Raw genomic sequence first — 19253 nt, forward strand, 5'->3', positions numbered from 1 at the left:
CCGTTATACACTATAGAAATAAAAACCGACTATTGCAGAATAATATATTTTGTAAGAATTAAGTAAACATAGCTATGCTCTATATTGAAACAATGAGAATTTAAGTACAGACTAGACAGAATCGATGCACGGCATCGTAACTAACAGCAGTCCATTACATGGGTACTTAACTACAAGCTATAACTATAATGTATGTACACATGTATTATATGAAAAAATGTTAAATATATCTGAATTAACCGCTTAACACTGGGGCGTCAGCCCTATAAACAAACTTTGCATAAAATCTCAGTTATATGTTAACTCGAAATTATACTAAACTATGAAAAACCAGCAGCAAAAACAAAAAATGCAGCACATACACCCAACAGAACGGCAAGGCAAAATAAAACAGTTAATACTGCGAGAACTTGAGCGATCAAACGACTATCGCTCTACGGGTTTGACCGTTCAATCACCGCTTAAATATAAGACATGATAATGTGCTATGTAAGGAAAACAATTATACAATACATTTAAATATTCAACATTGCTAAATTCATCACTGATTATGATTTATTATGCATTCACATTACACGAATTCGATAAATCTCGGAAATGAAATTCGTATTCAATAAGCATATCGTATCACTTTTAATCGAATATATTGATCCACGTAGAAATCCGCTCTACTTTAGTAAAAAAACTGTCATATTCTACTTACAATAGAACACACAATGATTCGAAAAAGTGACAATGTGAGTATGCTCAAACGCGCGGTTCGGCTCGGGGATTATTGTCTTATTTTTATCAAAAAACACCAAAGTCGTTTGAATTAGGCTCCGGGTTTCTAAACGCTGGTTTTAGGAATGTCACCGGAAGAATTTTGATTTAAACAAGTGGCACTTTTTGTTTGATCAAAAAACATTTTTGTACTTCATTTAGAATGCGGTTTAACTTTTTGGAGATTTTTCTGCCCCAATTATCGTTGCTTGATCACTTTAAATACAGTCGCAGTTTAAAAAAATGAGATCAACACACACAAAAATTACCCTTACGGAACGACAAGATACACAGAATCGTCGTAAAGACTTTGGAAAATTTATATTGCTTACGGTACTCTGTTGACACTTCAGGGTTTTGTTTCGCGCTCAACCGACAGATGGCGCCACTCAATCGTTTTTGAAAATGACTTTTCGAGTACTTAGGTATTACAAAATTATTTCATTAATTTGTATAAGTACGATTAATGTTGGTGGCGCCATCCACGCCAAATGGGAGAAATTACGATGTCAAAACGCCATTTTCGTACACAGAACTTTCTGTAAAAAATGACAAGTGTCTGTCTATTCTTGGTGTCTTGACTTAACGTATTTAGGACTAAAAACTTGTCATAACCACTTACAATGGTCTCTAGTTTATTTTTACTTGAAAAATAGTGCTACCATCGTAGAAATTAAAATGAACTAAAGACAAATTTTGTGACGGCAACTGTTAACTTTCGAAAAACACTTAAATTAAAAATAAGTTTGTTATAAAAAATTGAACACTCGTATTGGAAAGTTTCTTTTTAGAAAAAATTGGAATATTTCGAAATCAATCATCGTGGAAGTTTGATCGAGTTGGAAATGTCAGTCTTGAAAAAACGTTTTCTTTGTAAAGTATCGAAAATAAAAAAAATCGAATGTGGTATAACGTTTGAGCAGAACTCGCTTGTGATTCGTCGAAAACTCGGCCGTCGATCCGAGCCGAACCTCGCGTTCTCCATTCATCATAGCAATTTATTTCTTGTGCTCCCTCCCTCCCGCTCAACATACTCCCTAATCTAAAACGCAAAAAACTATCACAACTCAATTTTGGTATTCCACACGAACGAAAGAAACCGAAAGTCGCCGATTTGATTGCTTCGTTATTGTTCGAGTCACGCTAAGGTACTTGCACGTGAAATTTGAAATTTTCCTCGAGTATGTCGTCCGTGCTAAGAATTAAAATGCTATGATCGCGCGCGCTCGTGAGGTCTCGTCAGGTGGAATGTACGGCGGCGGCGGCGGGGGCGGCGCCATCTCACGTCAGCTGCGACTTCCGACAGTTGCACAGCCATTTGATGATGCGGGCGTTGCGCTCGACGATCGAGGGCGGCTCGCTCGGCCTGAACGACGAGGGACAGTAATCGACGCTGTCTAGGGGGCGGCTCGAGTCGACCGTCGACACGTCCGAGAAGAAAACGGGGCTATCCGAGGACCTACTGTTACTCAGCATCTCCTCGTAGCTGTCGCTGGTGAGGCCGAGGTGCTCGAAGAACTGCTCGAGGTGGCTGGTGGGGGGCTCGGGGGGGCGCCAGTAGCGGTCGCTGATGTCGGACTTGGAGCGGAGGATGGGGCGGTCGCGCTTGTACCGAAGGCATTTCTGACGTTTGAAGGTCGACGGCGGCGGGTAGGCTTGGCGGGCGCGGCACTCGGGCTCCTGGCAGCAGAAGTACGAGCTGCCGCCGCTGTGCTGGGTGCTGGAGCCGGAGTCGCGCCGGGTGTCCTGGAACGAGGATGGCGCGATTACGACTGGTGGAATGCCGAGTGCACATAAAGCGGTGATTAGGAGTTAAACTCGGTGAACTACCCGTGTTTGGTTGGGCGCCAACGTGACGATTCATTTCAAATTCAAAACATGGTGGCACGGTAATGTGGTGTGCGTGAGCGGAGTGACCAAGTTTTAAAGCGCCAATGCTTTTTTACAGTTTGCTTTTCAGCTGCATTTTTTTAGGGATACTAATTTACAAGTTTTAAAAATTTAAAAGCGTCTCCGGCACGCAATTTTCACATAAAATTCCAATAAAACGGTTTGTACGGACAAGTTCTGAGCGTTCTAGGTCTTCTAGATACATACAATCAAGTATGCTCCGAGTCTCAGATTTTGACAAAAAAAAATATATTCAAATTCGAGCTAAAATTCATTTTCTCAATAAATTTCAATACGACAAATCTTAGATCTGCTAAACAACTCAAATTCAAGGCAAAAAAAACAAATTTTGGATCTAGAGGCTTCCTAGTGTGTTATTTTTGAACAAAATTAAAATAATTTTGTAAGAATTTGAAAAGCCTTGTGTATTCTTAAGATACAGTTTTTTTTTTAATTTTGGGGGTTCCTGGGATTTTTTTTGAAAATTTGAAAGAACGTCTGGCGCTTTTTTTGAAAAATTTGAAATAATCTTGGAGGTTTCTGAAAAAATCTTAGGGTTCTTGAAGGTTTTTTTAAAGAATCTTGGAAGGTCTTGGCAGATCTTTTTTGTGAAGACTTTAAACGAATCTTGGAGCCTCTAAAGATTTTTTTTTGAACAATTTGAAAATAATCTTGGGAGTTCTTGACGGTAAAAATTTGATCAAATTTTAAGCACCTCTGAAGGTTTTTTTTTTTTTTTTGAAAAAATTTTAAAAGAATCTTGGGCTCTCCTGACCGTTTTTAAAGACTTTGAAATAATCTTGGGGAGGGGGGGGTTCTTTTAATTTAAAAGAACCTTTAGTTCCCCCGAGCTTTTTTTTTGGGAAGAATCTGAAAAAATCCCGAGGGGACTGACGCTTTTTCTGGGGAAATTTGAAAGAATATTGGGGCTGACGTTTTTTTTGAGGAATTTTTTTTTTAAGAATCCTGTTTTTTCAACAATGAAACAATCTTGGGGCCCTTGAGGTTTTTTTTTGAAGAATTTGAAAGAATCTTGGGAGTTCCTGACAGATTTTTTTTCTGAAAAATTTGAAACAATCTTGAGGACCTCCAACAGGTTTATTTTAATTCAAAAGAATCTTGGTGCCGCCTGACAATTTTTTTTAAGAATTTGAAAGAATGACAAGAATTTTAGAGGGTTTTTTGAAAAAAAATAATTTTGGTCCTGAGTTTTTTTTTTATTTAAAAGGATCTTGGGACAACCTGACGCTTTTTGTTTAAGAATTGGAAAAGCCTTGGGGGTTCTTAATATTTTTGTTTTAAGAATTTTGTGTTCCCGAGATATTTTTTTAGAAATTGGAAAGAATCTTGTGCGCCTACGACGGTTTTTTTTTTTAAGAATTTGAAATAATGTGGGGATTTTTTTGGAAAAATTTTGAAATTCGTGGGGCCCTGACGACTTCTAAGAATCTTAGGGTTCTTGAAGGTTTTTTTAAAGAATCTCGGAAAGTCCAGACAGATTTTTTTTTGTGAAGAATTTAAACGAATCTTGGAGCCTCTAACAGTATTTTTCGGAAGAATTTGAAAAAATCTTGGGAGTTCCTGACGGTAAAAATTTGACAAAATCTTGGGAACCTCTGAAGTTTTTTTTTTTTGAAAAATTCTAAAGAATCTTGGGTTCTCCTGAGGGTTTTTTGAAGACTTTGAAATAATCTTGTGTGCCTCTTAGCTTTTTTTTTAATTTAAAAGGACCTTAAGTCAAGTAAATTAAATGAATTTTCTTTTGGAGGAATATGAAAAAATCTTGGAGGTTCCAAACAGATTTTTTTTTCTGAAAAATTTGAAAGAACCTTGAGGGCCTTTTAACAGGTTTATTTTATTTCAAAAGAATTTTGGGGCCGCCTGACAGTTTTTTTTTTAAGAATTTGGAAGAATAACAGGGTTTTAGAGGGTTTTTTGAAAAAAATATCTTAGGGGGTTCCTGAGTTTTTTTTTTTAATTTGAAAGAATCTTGAGGCGCTTTGAGTTTTTTTTAATTTAAAAAAATCTTGGGGCCACCTGACGCTTTTTTTAAGAATTTGAAAAAATATTAAGGGTTTTTAAAAGATTTTTTGGAAAAAAATTGGTAAAATTTGTAAGAATCTCGTGGACCTGACTTTAAAGGTTCTTGAGGGTTTCTGACGTTTTTTTGACAATGTTTGGGGCTTGACTGTTTCTTTTTGGAAAAATTTTAACGAATCTTAAGGGTTCCTGAGGGAAAAAATTTGAAAGAATTTTCGGTTTTCCCGTTTTTGTTTTTGAAGAATTTGAAATAATCTTGGGGTTCCTGAGACTTTTTTTCTGAAAAATTTGAAAGAATCATGGGGGCCTCTAACAGGTTTATTTTAAGAATTTGAAAGAATGATTGAGTTTTAGAGGGTTTTAAAAAATATATATCTTAGAGGGTTCCTGAGTTTTTTTTTTTTTAATTTGAAAGAATCTTGGGGGCTCTGAGTTTTTTTTTTAATTCAAAAAAATCTTGGACCCATCTGACGCTTTTTTTAAGGATTTGAAAAAGTATTGGGCGTTCTTAAGGGATTTTTTTTTGTAAAAATTTTGAGTTTTTTTTTCCAAATTTCTTTGGTAAAATTTGTAAGAATCTCGTGGGCCTGACTTTAAAGGAATCTTGAGGGTTTCTGACGTTTTTTTGACAATGTTTGGGGCTTGACTGTTTTTTTTTTTTTGGAAAAATTTTAACGAACCTTAAGGGTGCCTGATGGAAAAAATTTGAAAGAATTTACGGTTTTCCCTTTTTGTTTTTGAAAAATTAGAAGTAATCTTGGGGGTTCCCGAGATTTTTTTTTTATTCAAAAGAATGACAGCTTTTTTTTTTAAGAATTTGAAAGAATGATAGTTTCAGAGGGTTTTTTTTGAAAAAAATATCTTTTTTTTTTTTAATTTGAAAGAATCTTGAGGGACTCTAAATTTTAATTTAAAAGAATCTTCGTCCACCTGACGCTTTTGTTTAAGAATTTGAAAAAGTATTGGGCGTTAAGGGATTTTTTTGTAAAAATTTTGAGTTTTTTTTTTTAATTTCTTTGGTAAAATTTGTAAAAATCTCGTGGACCTGACTTTAAAGGAAAAGGAATCTTGAGGGTTGCTGACGTTTTTTGACAATGTTTGGGGCTTTTTTTGGAAAATCTAATTTTAACGAATCTTAGAGGTTCCTGACGGAAAAAATTTAAAAGATTTTTTTTTTTTGAAGAATTTGAGATGATATGAGTGGGCCGCTGACTATTTTTTATTTAATTTAAAAGAATTTTGGAGGTTTGTACATTTTTTTTAGTAAAAATTTGAAGGCATATTGAGGCTATTAACGTTTTTTTGGGTTCCTGAAGATTTTTTTTTTTTAATTTAAAGAAACTTGGGGTCACTGGTTTCGTTTCTGAAAAGAATTAGAAGAAGCTTGGGGGTTCCTGAATTTTAAAGAATCCTGGACACTCCCGAAGTTTTTTTTTAACTGAAAGAATCTTGGGAGTACTTGACAGATTTTTTTTTCTGAAAAATTTGAAAGAATCTTGAGAGCCTCTAACAGGTTTATTTAAATTTAGAAGAATCTTGGAGCCACATGACGATTTTCTTTAATTTGAATTTTTTCAAGAATATTAGGGTTACAGTTTTTTTTTTGAAAATTTTAGATTTCTGACGTTTTTTTTTTTGAAAATTTAAAACAATTCTTGGGACTCCCGACAGTCTTTTAGGAAGAATTTTAATGAATCTTGGGCTTCCTGACGGAGAAAATTTAAAAGAATTTTCGGGCCCCCAAACTGTTTTTTTTTTTTGGAGAATCTGAAATATTTTTTTTTAAATCTGAAAAAATCTTGTGGGTTCGGTCGGTTTTTTTTTGAGAATTTGAATTGAGCACTTTGGGTTTCTTACGGTTTTTTTTTGTAAAAATTTGAAAAATCTTAATTTAAAAAAAAAATTGAGGCCCCTGACGGTTTTTTTTAAAGGAATTTCAAAGAATGTTGGAGGTTCCGAACGGTTTTTTTTCTTGAAAAATTTGAAGGAATCTTGTGGATAAATTTTGAAAAAATTTAGTAGATCTTGGAGGGCCTGACGGTTTTTTTCTTAATTGAAAGAATTTTGGGGCCTTGACTTTTTTTGGAAACATTTGAAAGAATCTTGGGAATTCTTGACAGATTTTTTTTTTGAAAAATTTGAAAGAATCGTGAGGGCCTCTAACAGGTTTATTTTTTAATTTAAAACAATCCTAGGGTTCCAGAGTTTTTTTTTAAGCACCTTGGGGCTCTGCGATTTTTTTTTTTTTGAAAAATTTAAAAGACTTGGGGGTTTTTGAAGATTTTTTTTGAAAATTTAAATGAATCTTAATAATAATAATAATAAAAAAAAAGCATCTTGGATGTTTTTTAATGAATTTGAAAGAATCTGGATTGTCGATTTTCTGGAAGAATTTTAAAGAATAATTTTTTTAATATTAAAAGAATCTTGGTGGCTCTTGACAATTTTTTTCTTTTTAAGAAATTGAAAGGAACTTGGGGGATTACTGACGGATCTTTTTTTTTGGAAAAATTTGAAATAAGTTCTGAAGGTTCCTGATGTTTTTTTTTTTTTAATTTAAAACAATTCTTCGGGGTCCTGCCGGTCATTTTTGAAGAATTTCAATGAATCTTGGTGTTCCTGGTGGAGAAAATTTAAAAGAATTCGGCAAACGGAATCTTATGAAGCTGACTTTTTTTTTGAAAAAAATTAAAAGAATCTTGTGGGTTCGGAGAATTTGAATTTAAGCTCAGATTCTTGACGTTTTTTTTTTTTGTAAAAATTTGAAAAAATCTTTGGGTCTAACTTTTTTTAATTCAAAAAAATCATGGGGCCCCTGTTTTTTTGCTTGAAAAATTGGAAGGAATCTTGTGTATCCTTTGACTTATTTTCAAAAAATTTAGAAGAATCTTGGAGGCCCCGATGTTCTTTTTTAAAGATTGAAAGAATTTGGGGGCCTTGACTTTTTTTGGAAGCATTTGAAAGAATCTTGGAAATTTTTTACAGATTTTTTTTCTGAAAAATTTGAAAGAATCTTGAGGGCCTTTAGCGGGTTTATTTTTTAATTTTAAAAAATCCTAGGGTTCCAGAGTTTTTTTTTTGAAAATTTTAAAAAAACCTTGGTGAGCCTTAACATTTTTTTTCTTTTGAAATGCACCTTGGGGCTCCTTTCCATTTTTTTTTTTTTTAAGAATTTGAAAGACTCTTTGGGGGATTGTCGGTTTTCTGGAAGAATTTGCAAGAATCTTAGGGAGAATTGACTTTTTTTTTCTTGGAGAATTTTAAAGAATCCTGGAGGCTTTCGACGTTTTTTTTTAATATTGAAAGAATCTTGGAGCCCTCGACGGTTTTTTTAGAAGGTTTTGAAATAATCTTGGGAGTTCCTAAATGATTTTTGCTCTGAAAATGTTTAAAAGAATCTTGGGGCTACTTGACAGTTTTATTTTAAGAAAATGAAAGAATCTTTAGGTTCTAGAGGATTTTTTTAATAATCTTGAAAAATTTGGAAGAATCTTGGGGCCCCATCCGATTTTTTTTTAAGAATTTGAAAAAATCTCGAGGGTTCTTAAAGGATTTTTTTAAGAATCTTGGGGTTCCAATTTTTTTTCGAAAATTTTAAAAGAATTTTGGCGATTCTTGACATTTTTTGTCAAAATTTGAACAAATCTTGGGAAGTTCTGACGGAAAAAATGTATCTGACGTTAAAAAAAAAAAATCTTGGGGACGCTTTTTTCTGATAAATTTGAATTCGATCGCACCTTGTGTCCCTAACGATTTTTTTTTAATTTCTGAAAAAATCTTGGGGCTCTGACTTTTTTTAATTCAAAAAAATCTTGTAGCCCCTGACGTTTTTTTTTTTTTGAAAAAATTGAAAGAATCTTGTGGATTCCTTATTTTATTTAAAAAAAAAATCCAATATTCAGAGGGCCGTAGTTTTGGCGCAGTCACCGAAACCATAAAAGAATCACAAAAAAATTAGCTAAAAATTTAAAATCTACATAATTTCCTTGTTGCAAAAATAGAACCTAGCACACAAAACGGCGTCTTTGAACATCCTCAACACAACAACCTAATTAATACGAAACCGACGATTCCGCCGTCTGCATGACGTCCGCAGACAATACGTTGGCAAGTTTTGAAGTTATTGTTCAAACACAAACAAGCCCACAAAAAATCATGCTTAATAATCGATGCCAGTTCCATTCAGGCACATCCCGTCTCAGTTTATCATTCCCCGACAAACGCTATTTATTCACTCCGACTTCACGCTACCTCTACTCCAATTACGCAACGCCACATTCGAATTCTACTTTATCAAAATAAAAGCCACTCACAAAATTGCCGCCCTCCACTCGGTTACTCCTTGACGAGATTGTTTAAAAAACTTCAAACCCTCTATTCAGTTTGTAAATATTTAAACACGCCAAACAGTAATTGAAACATCCATCCTCATTTGAATAATTCAAATCGCTCGTTGAAAACACAAAATGTAAATATTGAATAACGACCGTTTTTACTGCAATGAATTAATAAGGGAATATTGTTGTCAATATTTTCCGCATTAGCATTATGAATACAAAAATAGCACGAGATTTAAAAATAATGTGCCTGGGAAGCGGATCAATATGGTCAAAAATACCGTGCAAGCCGCCTATCACACAATAAAATCTTACACTTTTTTTTTAGTGTGGCTAAAAAGCGACTGAAACAATTTGTTTGACAAAGTTGGCGAAAAAAAACACCTTTTTACTTTGGTGATTTTCGTTGTCAGAATTTATCGCGTGGCGCCACCTCGTGACCAACTTCCGTACTCCGTTCATCTATAGCGCCGCCACCAATTCAACTCTTACCTGTCTCGGGGGCGGCGCCGGCTCGCTCCTCTGCGTGTAGTGGCCGCTCGAGCCGCCACTGTCCCTATTAGAAAGACTCTTGTTACTACTCTTATTAGAACTAGGTTCAGCTCTGCAGTGAAGATCTGGAAGGCTTTTGTGGCACCTTTGTGCGTATTCCGCTGGAGGACTCAAGGGTGCCATCTGTTCGACGCTTAATTCCTCCGCGCTATCACAAACCAGTAACTGGCGAAGTTTATTCTGAAGAAGATCGTTGCTGCCCAAATGTACGGAGCGGCGGTGAGAGAGGGGCGGGAGGGAGCGCGAAGGGGAGACGGCCATATCTGAAAAGGGAAAAAACGAACGCCATTGTTAAGATAACGGTAATTAAGACAACAAAACTCAATTTGCTAAGTCTTTTTATGTTCGGTCGGGGCTGTTATGCTCGTAATTAGAAATTTCGCGGCTGGTGCACGAGCCAAAAAGGCGACGTCGATCACAGGACGGACGATTTGGCAAAAATAAAAAAATATCAATGACTGCACTATTAGAAAATGTGTCCAAGTTGTAAAAGCTGAAAAAATAAAACGCATTTTTTTCGAAAATTTTCCAAAAAAATGGCGAAAATTGGGCCAATCGACCAAAAATTGGTGTCAGATTGCAGACAATGTTCCTCCAGTTACAAATCTGCAATCGCCGTCTTGATCTCTGTTCCACCAAAGACAAAAAATGAGTTCAAAATTTTCAAAAATTTTCCAAAAACATTATTAAAATTGGTTCAATCGACGGACAATTGGTGTCAAATTGTATATAATCTGCCGCTAGTTACAAACATAAAACCGCCGTCACGATATCTGCTGCAATAAGCACAAAAATTGAATTCAAAATTTTCAAAAATTTTCCAAAAAATTGGTTAAAATTGGCTCAATCGACCCAAAACTAAAATATCGAAAAACTGGAAATTCAAATAATCGAACAATCGAAATATTGAAATGTCGAAATATTCGAGAAATCGAAAATTAGAATATCGAAAATTGAAAAATTTTTAAATTTCAAAATCGAAAAATCTAAAAACTGAAAAATACGTAAAGTCAAAAGAATTGAAACATCAAAAATTTGGAAAATCTAAAATTATAAATTCGAAAAACTGAAAAATAGAAATGTTGAAGAACTGAAAAATCGAAAAATTGAGATATCGAGAATTCGCAGCATCGAAAAATTGAAAAATTCAAACTCAAAAATCGAAAAGTCAAAAAATCAAAAACTTGAACAATTGAATTATTGTAAAATCCCAAAACTGAAACATCATAAAGTTGAAAATTCGACAAATGGGAAAATCAAAAATGTAAAAAAGTCAATAATTGAAAAATTGAAACAACGAAAAATTTAAGAATCGAAGAACTAAAAAATCGAAAAAAGTAAAAAACTGAAAAATCGAAATACCAAAACTTGAAAACTCGAGACATCGAAACATCAAAAAATCGAAAAAAGAGAAATCGGGGCATCGAAAATCCGAAACTTCGGAAAATTGAAAATTTGAAGAACTGACGAAACATCAGAAGAGCGACAAATTGAGAAGTCAAAAAATCTAAAAATTGAGAAATCGAAACAGACCAAAATCAAAAAGTTAAAACCTGAAAAATTATGAAATTTTAAATTAAAAACCATTTTAAAAATCTAAAAATTAAAAGACCACAAAATCTAAAACTAAGAAGTCTAAAAATTGAAAGACATAAAAATTCAAAAACTAAAATAACGAAAAATTGAAAAATGGAAAAAATAAACAATCGAAAAACTGAAAATCGAATAATCAAACAATAAAAAAATCGAAACATCGAAATCTTGATCAATTGAGAAATCGAAAAAGTAGACAATCGGAACATTGAAAAATTGAAAAATTTAAAACCGAAAAATTAAAAGATCAAAAAATACAAAAACTCAAAAGTAAAAAAATCTAAACATCAAAAATCTGGAAAATCTAAAATTTACAAATTCGAAAAATGAAAAAATCGAAATATTGAATAACTAAAAAAAAAATCAAGAAATTTTAAATTTTAGAAATCGAAAAGCAAAAAATCGAAAAATTGAAGAGTCGAAATACTGAAAAACCCAACATAAAAATATCGAAATCTGAAATCGCCCTCACGATATCTGTTCCAATGAACACGAGAAGTGAATTAAAAATTTTCAAAAATTTTCCAAAAATTTGTTAAAATTGGTTCGATCGACTGAAAATTTGTCTCAAATTGCAGACAATCTTCCTCCAGTTACAAATCTGAGATCGCAGTTTTAATCTGTGTTCTAACAAACACAAAAAATGAGTTCAAAATTTTCAAAAATTTTCCAAAAACATGGTCAAAATTGGTTCAATCGACGGAAAATTGGTGTCAAATTGTATATAATCTGCCGTTAGTTACAAACATAAAAACGCCATCACGATATCTGCTGCAATAAGCACAAAAATTGAATTCAAAATTTTCAAAAATTTTCCAAAAAAATGGTGAAAATTGGCTCAATCGACTCAAAACTAAAATATCGAAAAATTAAAAAATGCAAAAACATGAAGAATCTGGAAATTCGAATAATCGAACAATCAAAATATCGAAACGTCGAAATATTCGAGAAATCGAAAAATTGGAATATCGAAAATTGAAAAATTGAAAAATTTGAAAATTTCAAAAATCGAAGAGTCTAAAAACTAAAAAATACGTAACGCAGAAGTCAAAAGAATTGAAACATCAAAAATTTGGAAAATCTAAAATTTAAAAATTCGAAAAACTTAAAAATGGAAATATTGAAGAACTGAAAAATCGAAAAATTTTAAGTTTTAAAAATTTTGAAGTTAAAATATCGAAAAATTGAGATATCGAGAATTCGCAGTATCAAAAAATCGAAAAATTGAAAAATTCAAACTGAAAAATCGGAAAGTCGAAAAATCGAAAACTTAAACAATTGAATTATTGTAAAATCCCAAAACTGAAACATCATAAAGTTGAAAATTCGACAAATGGGAAAATCAAAAATGTAAGAGTCAATAATTGAAAAATTGAAAAAACGAAAAATTTAAGAATCGAAGAACTAAAAAATCGAAAAATTAAAGAACTGAAAAATCGAAATACCAAAAAATTGAAAAACCGAGACATCGAAACATCAAAAAATCGAAAATAGAGAAATCGGGGCACGAAAATCCGAAACTTAAAAATTGAAAAAAGAAAAATCGGAAAATTGATAATTTGAAGAACTGAACAATCGGGAAATTGAAAAATTCCAAAACCGAAATGACGAAAAATTGGAAAATTGATAAACTGGAAAATCGAAAGATCGAAAAATTGGAAAACTGAAACATCGAGAAAACGAACCATCAGAAGAGCGACAAATTGAGAAGTCGAAAAGTCAAAAAATTTAAAAATTGAGAAAACGAAATAAACCAAAATCAAAAAGTTAAAAACTGGAAAAAATAGGAAATTTTAAATTAAAAAACATTTTAAAAATCTAAAAATTAAAAGACCACAAAATCTAAAACTAAGAAGTCGAAAAATTGAAAAACAAAAAAATCCCAAACCTAAAATAGCGAAAAATTGACAAATGGAAAAAATAAACAATCCAAAAATCTGGAAAATCTAAAATTTACTAATTCGAAAAACGAAAAAATTGAAATATTGAATAACTAAAAAAAAATCAGAAATTTTCAATTTTAGAAATCGAAAAGTCGAGAAGTCAAAAAATCGAAATATTTAGAAACCAAAAAAATTGAGAAAGCGAAACATCAAAAAATCGAAACATTGAAAAACGAAAAATAAAGTTGAAGATTCGAAAAATTGAGAAATCGAATAATCGAACAATAAAAAAATCGAAACATCGAAATTTCGATCAATGCAGAAATTGAAAAATTTAAAAACCGAAAAATTGAAAAAACAACTTTCAAAAATAGAAAAAAGAAAACCCGAGAAATACAAAACCCAGAGGTCAAAATATCAAAAAATCAAAAATTTGGAAAACCTAATTGGCGTCAAATTGTTGATAATTTTCCGCTAGTTAGAAATATGAAATCGCCCTCGCGATATCTGTTCCAATAAACACGAAAAGTGAATTCAAAATTTTCAAAAATTTTCCAAAAAAAAAAGTTAAAATTGGTTAGATCGACTGAAAACTAGTCTCAAATTGCAGACAATCTTCCTCCAGATACAAATCTGAGATCGCAGTCTTAATCTCTGTTCCACCAAAGACAAAAAATGACTTCAAAATTTTCAAAAATTTTCCAAAAAAATGGTTAAAATTGGCTCAATCGACTCAAAACTAAAACATCGAAAAATTGAAAAATGCAAAAAAAATGAAGAATCGAAAAACTGGAAATTCCAATAATCGAACAATCAAAATATCGAAACGTCGAAATATTCGAGAAATCGAAAAATTGGTATATCGAAAATTTTTAAATTTCAAAAATCGAAAAATCTAAAAACTGAAAATACGTAACGCAGAAGTCAACAGAATTGAAACGTCAAAAATTTGGAAAATCTAAAATTTAAAAATTCGGAAAACTGAAAAATAGAAATATTGCAGAACTAAACAATCGAAAAATTTTAAGTTTTCAAATCTTAGAAGTTAAAAAATCGAAAAATTGAGATATCGAAAATTCCCAGCATCAAAAAATTGAAAAATTGAAAAATTCAAACTGAAAAATCGAAAAGTCCAAAAATCGAAAATTTAAACAACTGAATTATTGTAAAACCCCAAAACTGAAACATCATAAAGTTGAAAATTCGACAAATGGGAAAATCAAAAATGTAAAAGTCAATAATTGAAAAATTGAAACAACGAAAAATTTAAGAATCGAAGAACTAAAAAATCCAAAAATCGAGATATCAAAAAACTGAAAAATCGAAACATCGAAACATTAAAAAATCGAAAAAAGAGTAATCGGGGAATCGAAAATCCGAAACTTTAAAAATTGAAAAAAGAAAAATCGTAAAATTGAGAATTTGAAGAACTGAACAATCGGGAAATTGAATAATTCCAAAACTGAAATGACGAAAAATTGAGAAATTGATAAACTGGAAAATCGAAACATCGAAAAATTGGAAAATCGGAACATCGAGAAGTCGAAAAATTGAAACATCGAAAAATTGAAAAACTGAAACATCAGAAGAGCGACAAATTGAGAAGTCGAAAAGTCAAAAAATCCAAAAATTGAGAAATCGAAATAGACCAAAATCAAAAAGTTAAAAACTGAAAAAAATGGAAATTTTAAATTAAAATTTAATTCAAAATTTTCAAAAATTTTCCAAAAAAATTATTAAAATTGACTCGATCGACTGAAAATTGGTGTCAAATTATAGCTAGTTACAAATCTGAAATCGCCCTCACGATATCTACTCCGATAAACACGAAAAGTGAATTCAAAATTTTCAAAAATTTTCCAAAAAAATTGTTAAAATTGGTTCGATCGATTGAAAATTAGTCTCAAATTACACTATGCAACAAATTAAAAAAAATTAAAATTCACAGAATGCGCAGTATGTAGTTAAAATTTCTTACCTCAAACTCAATTGAGGATTATACTTGAAAGAATCGTATCACATCAGGTTTCAAAATGAAAAGTGTTTATTGATTTTTTTGAAATCATACAAAATTAATAAAACAAAACTTCATTTTTCATTGAAAAAGGTCTTTTTTTTCGAACGATTGACATTCCTATTGTACCCAGATCTCGCAGTATCCCTCTGAAGCACCAACAGAAGTCTGCAAGCATGGATGGATACATAAAAGCGATATTTTTACGATTAAATGCAATCAAGTGTCCCAAAAAGTAAGAAAAACAAAACACCCGTTATCTATGTTTTGTGATGTGATATGGGTATAAAAGATTTTTTTCTTTAGTATATGAAGTATAGGTACCCAACCTATCACATCAGGTTTCAAAATGAAAAGTGTTTATTGAATTTTTTAAAATCATACAAAATTAATAAAACAATACTTCATTTTTCATTGAAAAATGTATTTTTTTTCGAACGATTGGCATTCCTATTGTAGCCAGATCTCGCAGTATCCCTCTGAAGACACCAACAGAAGTCTGCAAGCATGGGTGGATACATAAAAGCAATATTTTTACGATTAAATGCAATCAAGTGTCCCAAAAAGTACGAAAAACAAAACACCCGTTATCTAGTTTTGTGATGTGATATGAGGATAAGACATTTTTTTCTTTAGTATATGGAGTATAGAAGCTATTACCTATCACATCAGGTTTCAAAATGAAAAGTGTTTATTGAATTTTTTAAAATCATACAAAATTAATAAAACAATACTTCATTTTTCATTGAAAAAGGTATTTTTTTTCGAACGATTGGCATTCCTATTGTAGCCAGATCTCGCAGTATCCCTCTGAAGACATCAACAGAAGTCTGCAAAAATGGGTGAATACATAAAAGTGATATTTTTACGATTAAATGCAATCAAGTGTCCCATAAAGTAAGAAAAACAAAACACCCGTTATCTATGTTTTGTGATGTGATATGAGTATAAAACATTTTTTTCTTTAGTATATGGAGTATACCCAACCTCAAACAGTATCTGAACTTTCTGTGAATTTTTTAGTGTTGCATAGTGTTACAGACAATCTTCCTCCGGTTACAAATTAGAAATCGCCGTCTTAATCTCTGTTCCAACAATCACAAAAAATGAGTTAAAATTTTCGAAAATTTTCCAAAAACATGATTAAAATTGGTTCAATCAACGGAAAATCAGTGCCAAATTGTGGATAATTTTCCGCTAGTTACAAATCTTAAATCACCGTCACGGTATCTGTTCCAATAAACACGAAAAGTGAATTCAAAATTTCCAAAAATTTTCCAAAAAAAATGGCTAAAATGGGTTCAATCAACCGAAAATTGGTGTCAAATTGTGGATAATCTTCCGCCAGTAACAAAACTGAAATCGCCGTCACGACAATAAACGCAAAAATTAAGTTCAAAATTTTTCCAAAAAAATGGTTAAAAAGTCGAAAAGTTCAAAAATAGAAAAATTGAACATCGAAAAACTGAAGAAATGAAAAACTGAAAATATTTAAATTGACATAAATCATGCAATAGGAACATTAAAAAATGGAAAAACCGTAAGAAATAAAAAAAATAAAAAACCCAGACGAAAAACTGCAAAAGAAGAATTTCAAATAGTAAGTGAAAAAGTTTTAAAATCCAATAATTGAAAAATAACATCTAAAATCATAAAATTGAAACGGTGAAATTTTTTTAATAATTATTATTAAAAAAAAAAATCGCAACTCAACAGTTGGAAAAAAGCGGGATTTAGTTGAGCTGCACCCAAGGGCTACAGAAAAGTCCCGTCGAATAACCTTCGACAAATTTTTTTGATTGAATGTTAACAAAAAAACTGCATCGTTTTATTTTGTAAACAGCTGCTTAAAGGTCAAAGTCTGTTTCATAAAGCATAAATAATTAGGTCAACGGCATCTGTTTATGTATGTCCTTATATCTGTGGTATAATCAGTAAAACAGCTATTTGGTAATTATTCTTGCACTCCTGAATAATTCATGTTTCTATTTTTTATTATTCTTTTAACTAGTTCACCATAATTTTGAATACTAATGCGTGACGGAATAGCACGCTTTTGTAATGTTAATTGTTTCAAACTAAATAGCATTACTTTTTTTCTTTAATTGGTCGGATAAGAAAAATTCACAAGTTTTACTAAATAGGAATTTTACACACTAAAAGGAACTTCTTGTAAGTTATATAAATAGAAAGAACATCAAAATAGGTGTCACGTCGCAATCTATATTTAGATTACAAATAGTAGTCTCCAAACTTCACACAAAAAACACCAAGCATGCGCAGTACAGCAATCCATAGTGTTTACTTCTGTTATATTTTCGAACAAGAGGACCAACTGCGACGGATCAAAATAAAATTTAGCTGAAATAAATCTAGCAAGCTCCACCTAACCTAAAAATGTAAACATATAAACGTGGCAACAACACTATTACCAACCGAATTTTGTAAGCATGGCCAACTCTAATTCCCTTTTTTCACACACGCATCTCCCGCTTTGTAATTTTGTTTTCACTAAACATGACCCGATTCATCTTGCTTGTTAAAAATAATTAAAAACTAACAAGCTCCCTTTCAAAGAGAATATTAAATGAGTAAACATAAATGTTGCATACACAGCATTTGAACTGCTTCCACAACCTCGTTTCCATTGTTAATAAATAATGTACCAATCAATACTTGCACTGAATTAATCCCATGGTAAAGATTTAATCACTCGATTGTTTTGATTGTCCCAGTTAACCGAGCTCATTAATTTCATACCCCTTTATCAAATCCACCGCAACGAAAACATGCCCCCGCCACTTACACTGCGGCAGCGTCGTGGGCCTGTAGTTGGTCCCATGGCCCGCCACATTGACCGACTTGCTCCTGTTGTAGCCCCCATACCCGGGCCCCACGCTCGAAAGGCGCGTCGGTAGAGCCTGCGTGGTGTCCCTAACTATTTCAGACTTGACGTAAAAAGGCTTGCTTTCAGCTAAGAGCTCGACGGCGGATTTGCGCTTCGACCTCATGCTCTGAGACTTGGTGAGCGTCGGGTACATCATGGTGGCCATTGTAGTCTCGGGGGCAGTGAAATCCGGAATGGTGTGTGCGGAAACGGGCAATCGCTCCTACATGCTCCTGGCGCTCCTGCGAACACAGGGGCGGATTACGCACGCAATCATCACACAAACTCCTACGCACTTACGCAAAGCAGGGCCGCACTGCCCTTCCAGTTCGAACCGCGGCTGGCCCCAGTGCCATTTATCACATTTTTTCGCTTTTCTGGGTTTGTTTAATTCGTAAATTGCACCACTGACCGACTGCTAGGAGCCATTTCTCGGGCCACAGCTGATTGCGTGTCGCGCATGCGCTCCGAGGGGGAGAATTCAAAAAGTGGGTCCTGTTTTGTTTATTTATGAGAGCGGAGTTCCTGCTGGAATTACCGGGAGGGGGCGAGGGCCAGACGAAAAAGGGGCGATATGGGCGAAAGACGGGGTATTGTGGGAGCAGGGACGATAAGAATGATTGTTTTTCAACAATGGATGACAACCCCACAATGCGTATTGTTAACAAGTGAAAAGCGGGGGTGTCAACACCAATGTCAAATTTTCGCTAGGGGTGCCAATTGCACGACGAAAAAGTTTTGTAAACATTGTTATTTACATTCTCGTAACAAAAATATCCACCGTCTCGGGTTTTTCTTTACAACAAAACGATTTCAATTTGTCGATTTTAAATCATAATATACTGGGTGACAGTTTTTAAAAGCTATATACACAGTGAAACAGCCAGCTATTTAAACAAGTTTCAAGGTCGCATCTGTCACACCCCTGCCAGTGTGAAATAAAAGCGGTAAATTTAAAAGCACGTTTGTTATAAACAAAAAAACAACTTGTCAAATTTATTGCCGACTTATGTGAACTGCAGGATTTTCTCAACACACGAAAACGCAAATTCTGAAATCAAATGTTGGTACATAGAGTGAAACTTGGAAATGAGGAAACTCAACCACATAACTTGAACAAACAAAAAACGCTGGCAACCTCGACCGGTCATTGAATACCTGCCCAGAATTTTTTGCTGGAATACAACTGGTCGCCGGTACCGGTTAACTTCAAATTTTAAAATTTAATAGCGGAAATAAAGTTTAACGACGGTTTTAAGTTTACGTCTACGTGTAACAATTTTCCCCTAGATTAC

At 32.9% G+C, this 19253-nt stretch overlaps 1 protein-coding gene across 2 annotated transcripts; it reads right to left on the minus strand.

Annotated features, from left to right (window-relative positions):
• Positions 1–30: 30 nt before the first annotated feature.
• Positions 31–18576, minus strand: LOC135126099 (uncharacterized). 2 transcript variants are annotated; one of them, XM_064051910.1, is made up of 4 exons: positions 18255–18576; positions 17878–18200; positions 9522–9844; positions 31–2508 (listed from the first exon to the last, which is right to left on the minus strand). In XM_064051910.1, the coding sequence occupies exons 2-4, from the start codon at positions 18122–18124 to the stop codon at positions 2044–2046; spliced, it is 1035 nt and encodes a 344-aa protein (XP_063907980.1). In that variant the 5' UTR covers positions 18125–18200; positions 18255–18576; the 3' UTR covers positions 31–2043. The 2 variants fall into 2 exon arrangements, with proteins under 2 accessions (XP_063907980.1, XP_063907979.1); XM_064051909.1 differs by having other exon boundaries at positions 18259–18575.
• Between the last annotated feature and the right edge of the window lie 677 nt (positions 18577–19253).

Source organism: Zophobas morio, unplaced genomic scaffold (genome assembly GCF_036711695.1).
Source record: "Zophobas morio isolate AGI-343-1 ecotype UQ-CSIRO unplaced genomic scaffold, CSIRO_AGI_Zmor_V1 ptg000010l, whole genome shotgun sequence".
Classification (NCBI taxonomy): Eukaryota; Metazoa; Arthropoda; class Insecta; order Coleoptera; family Tenebrionidae; genus Zophobas; species Zophobas morio.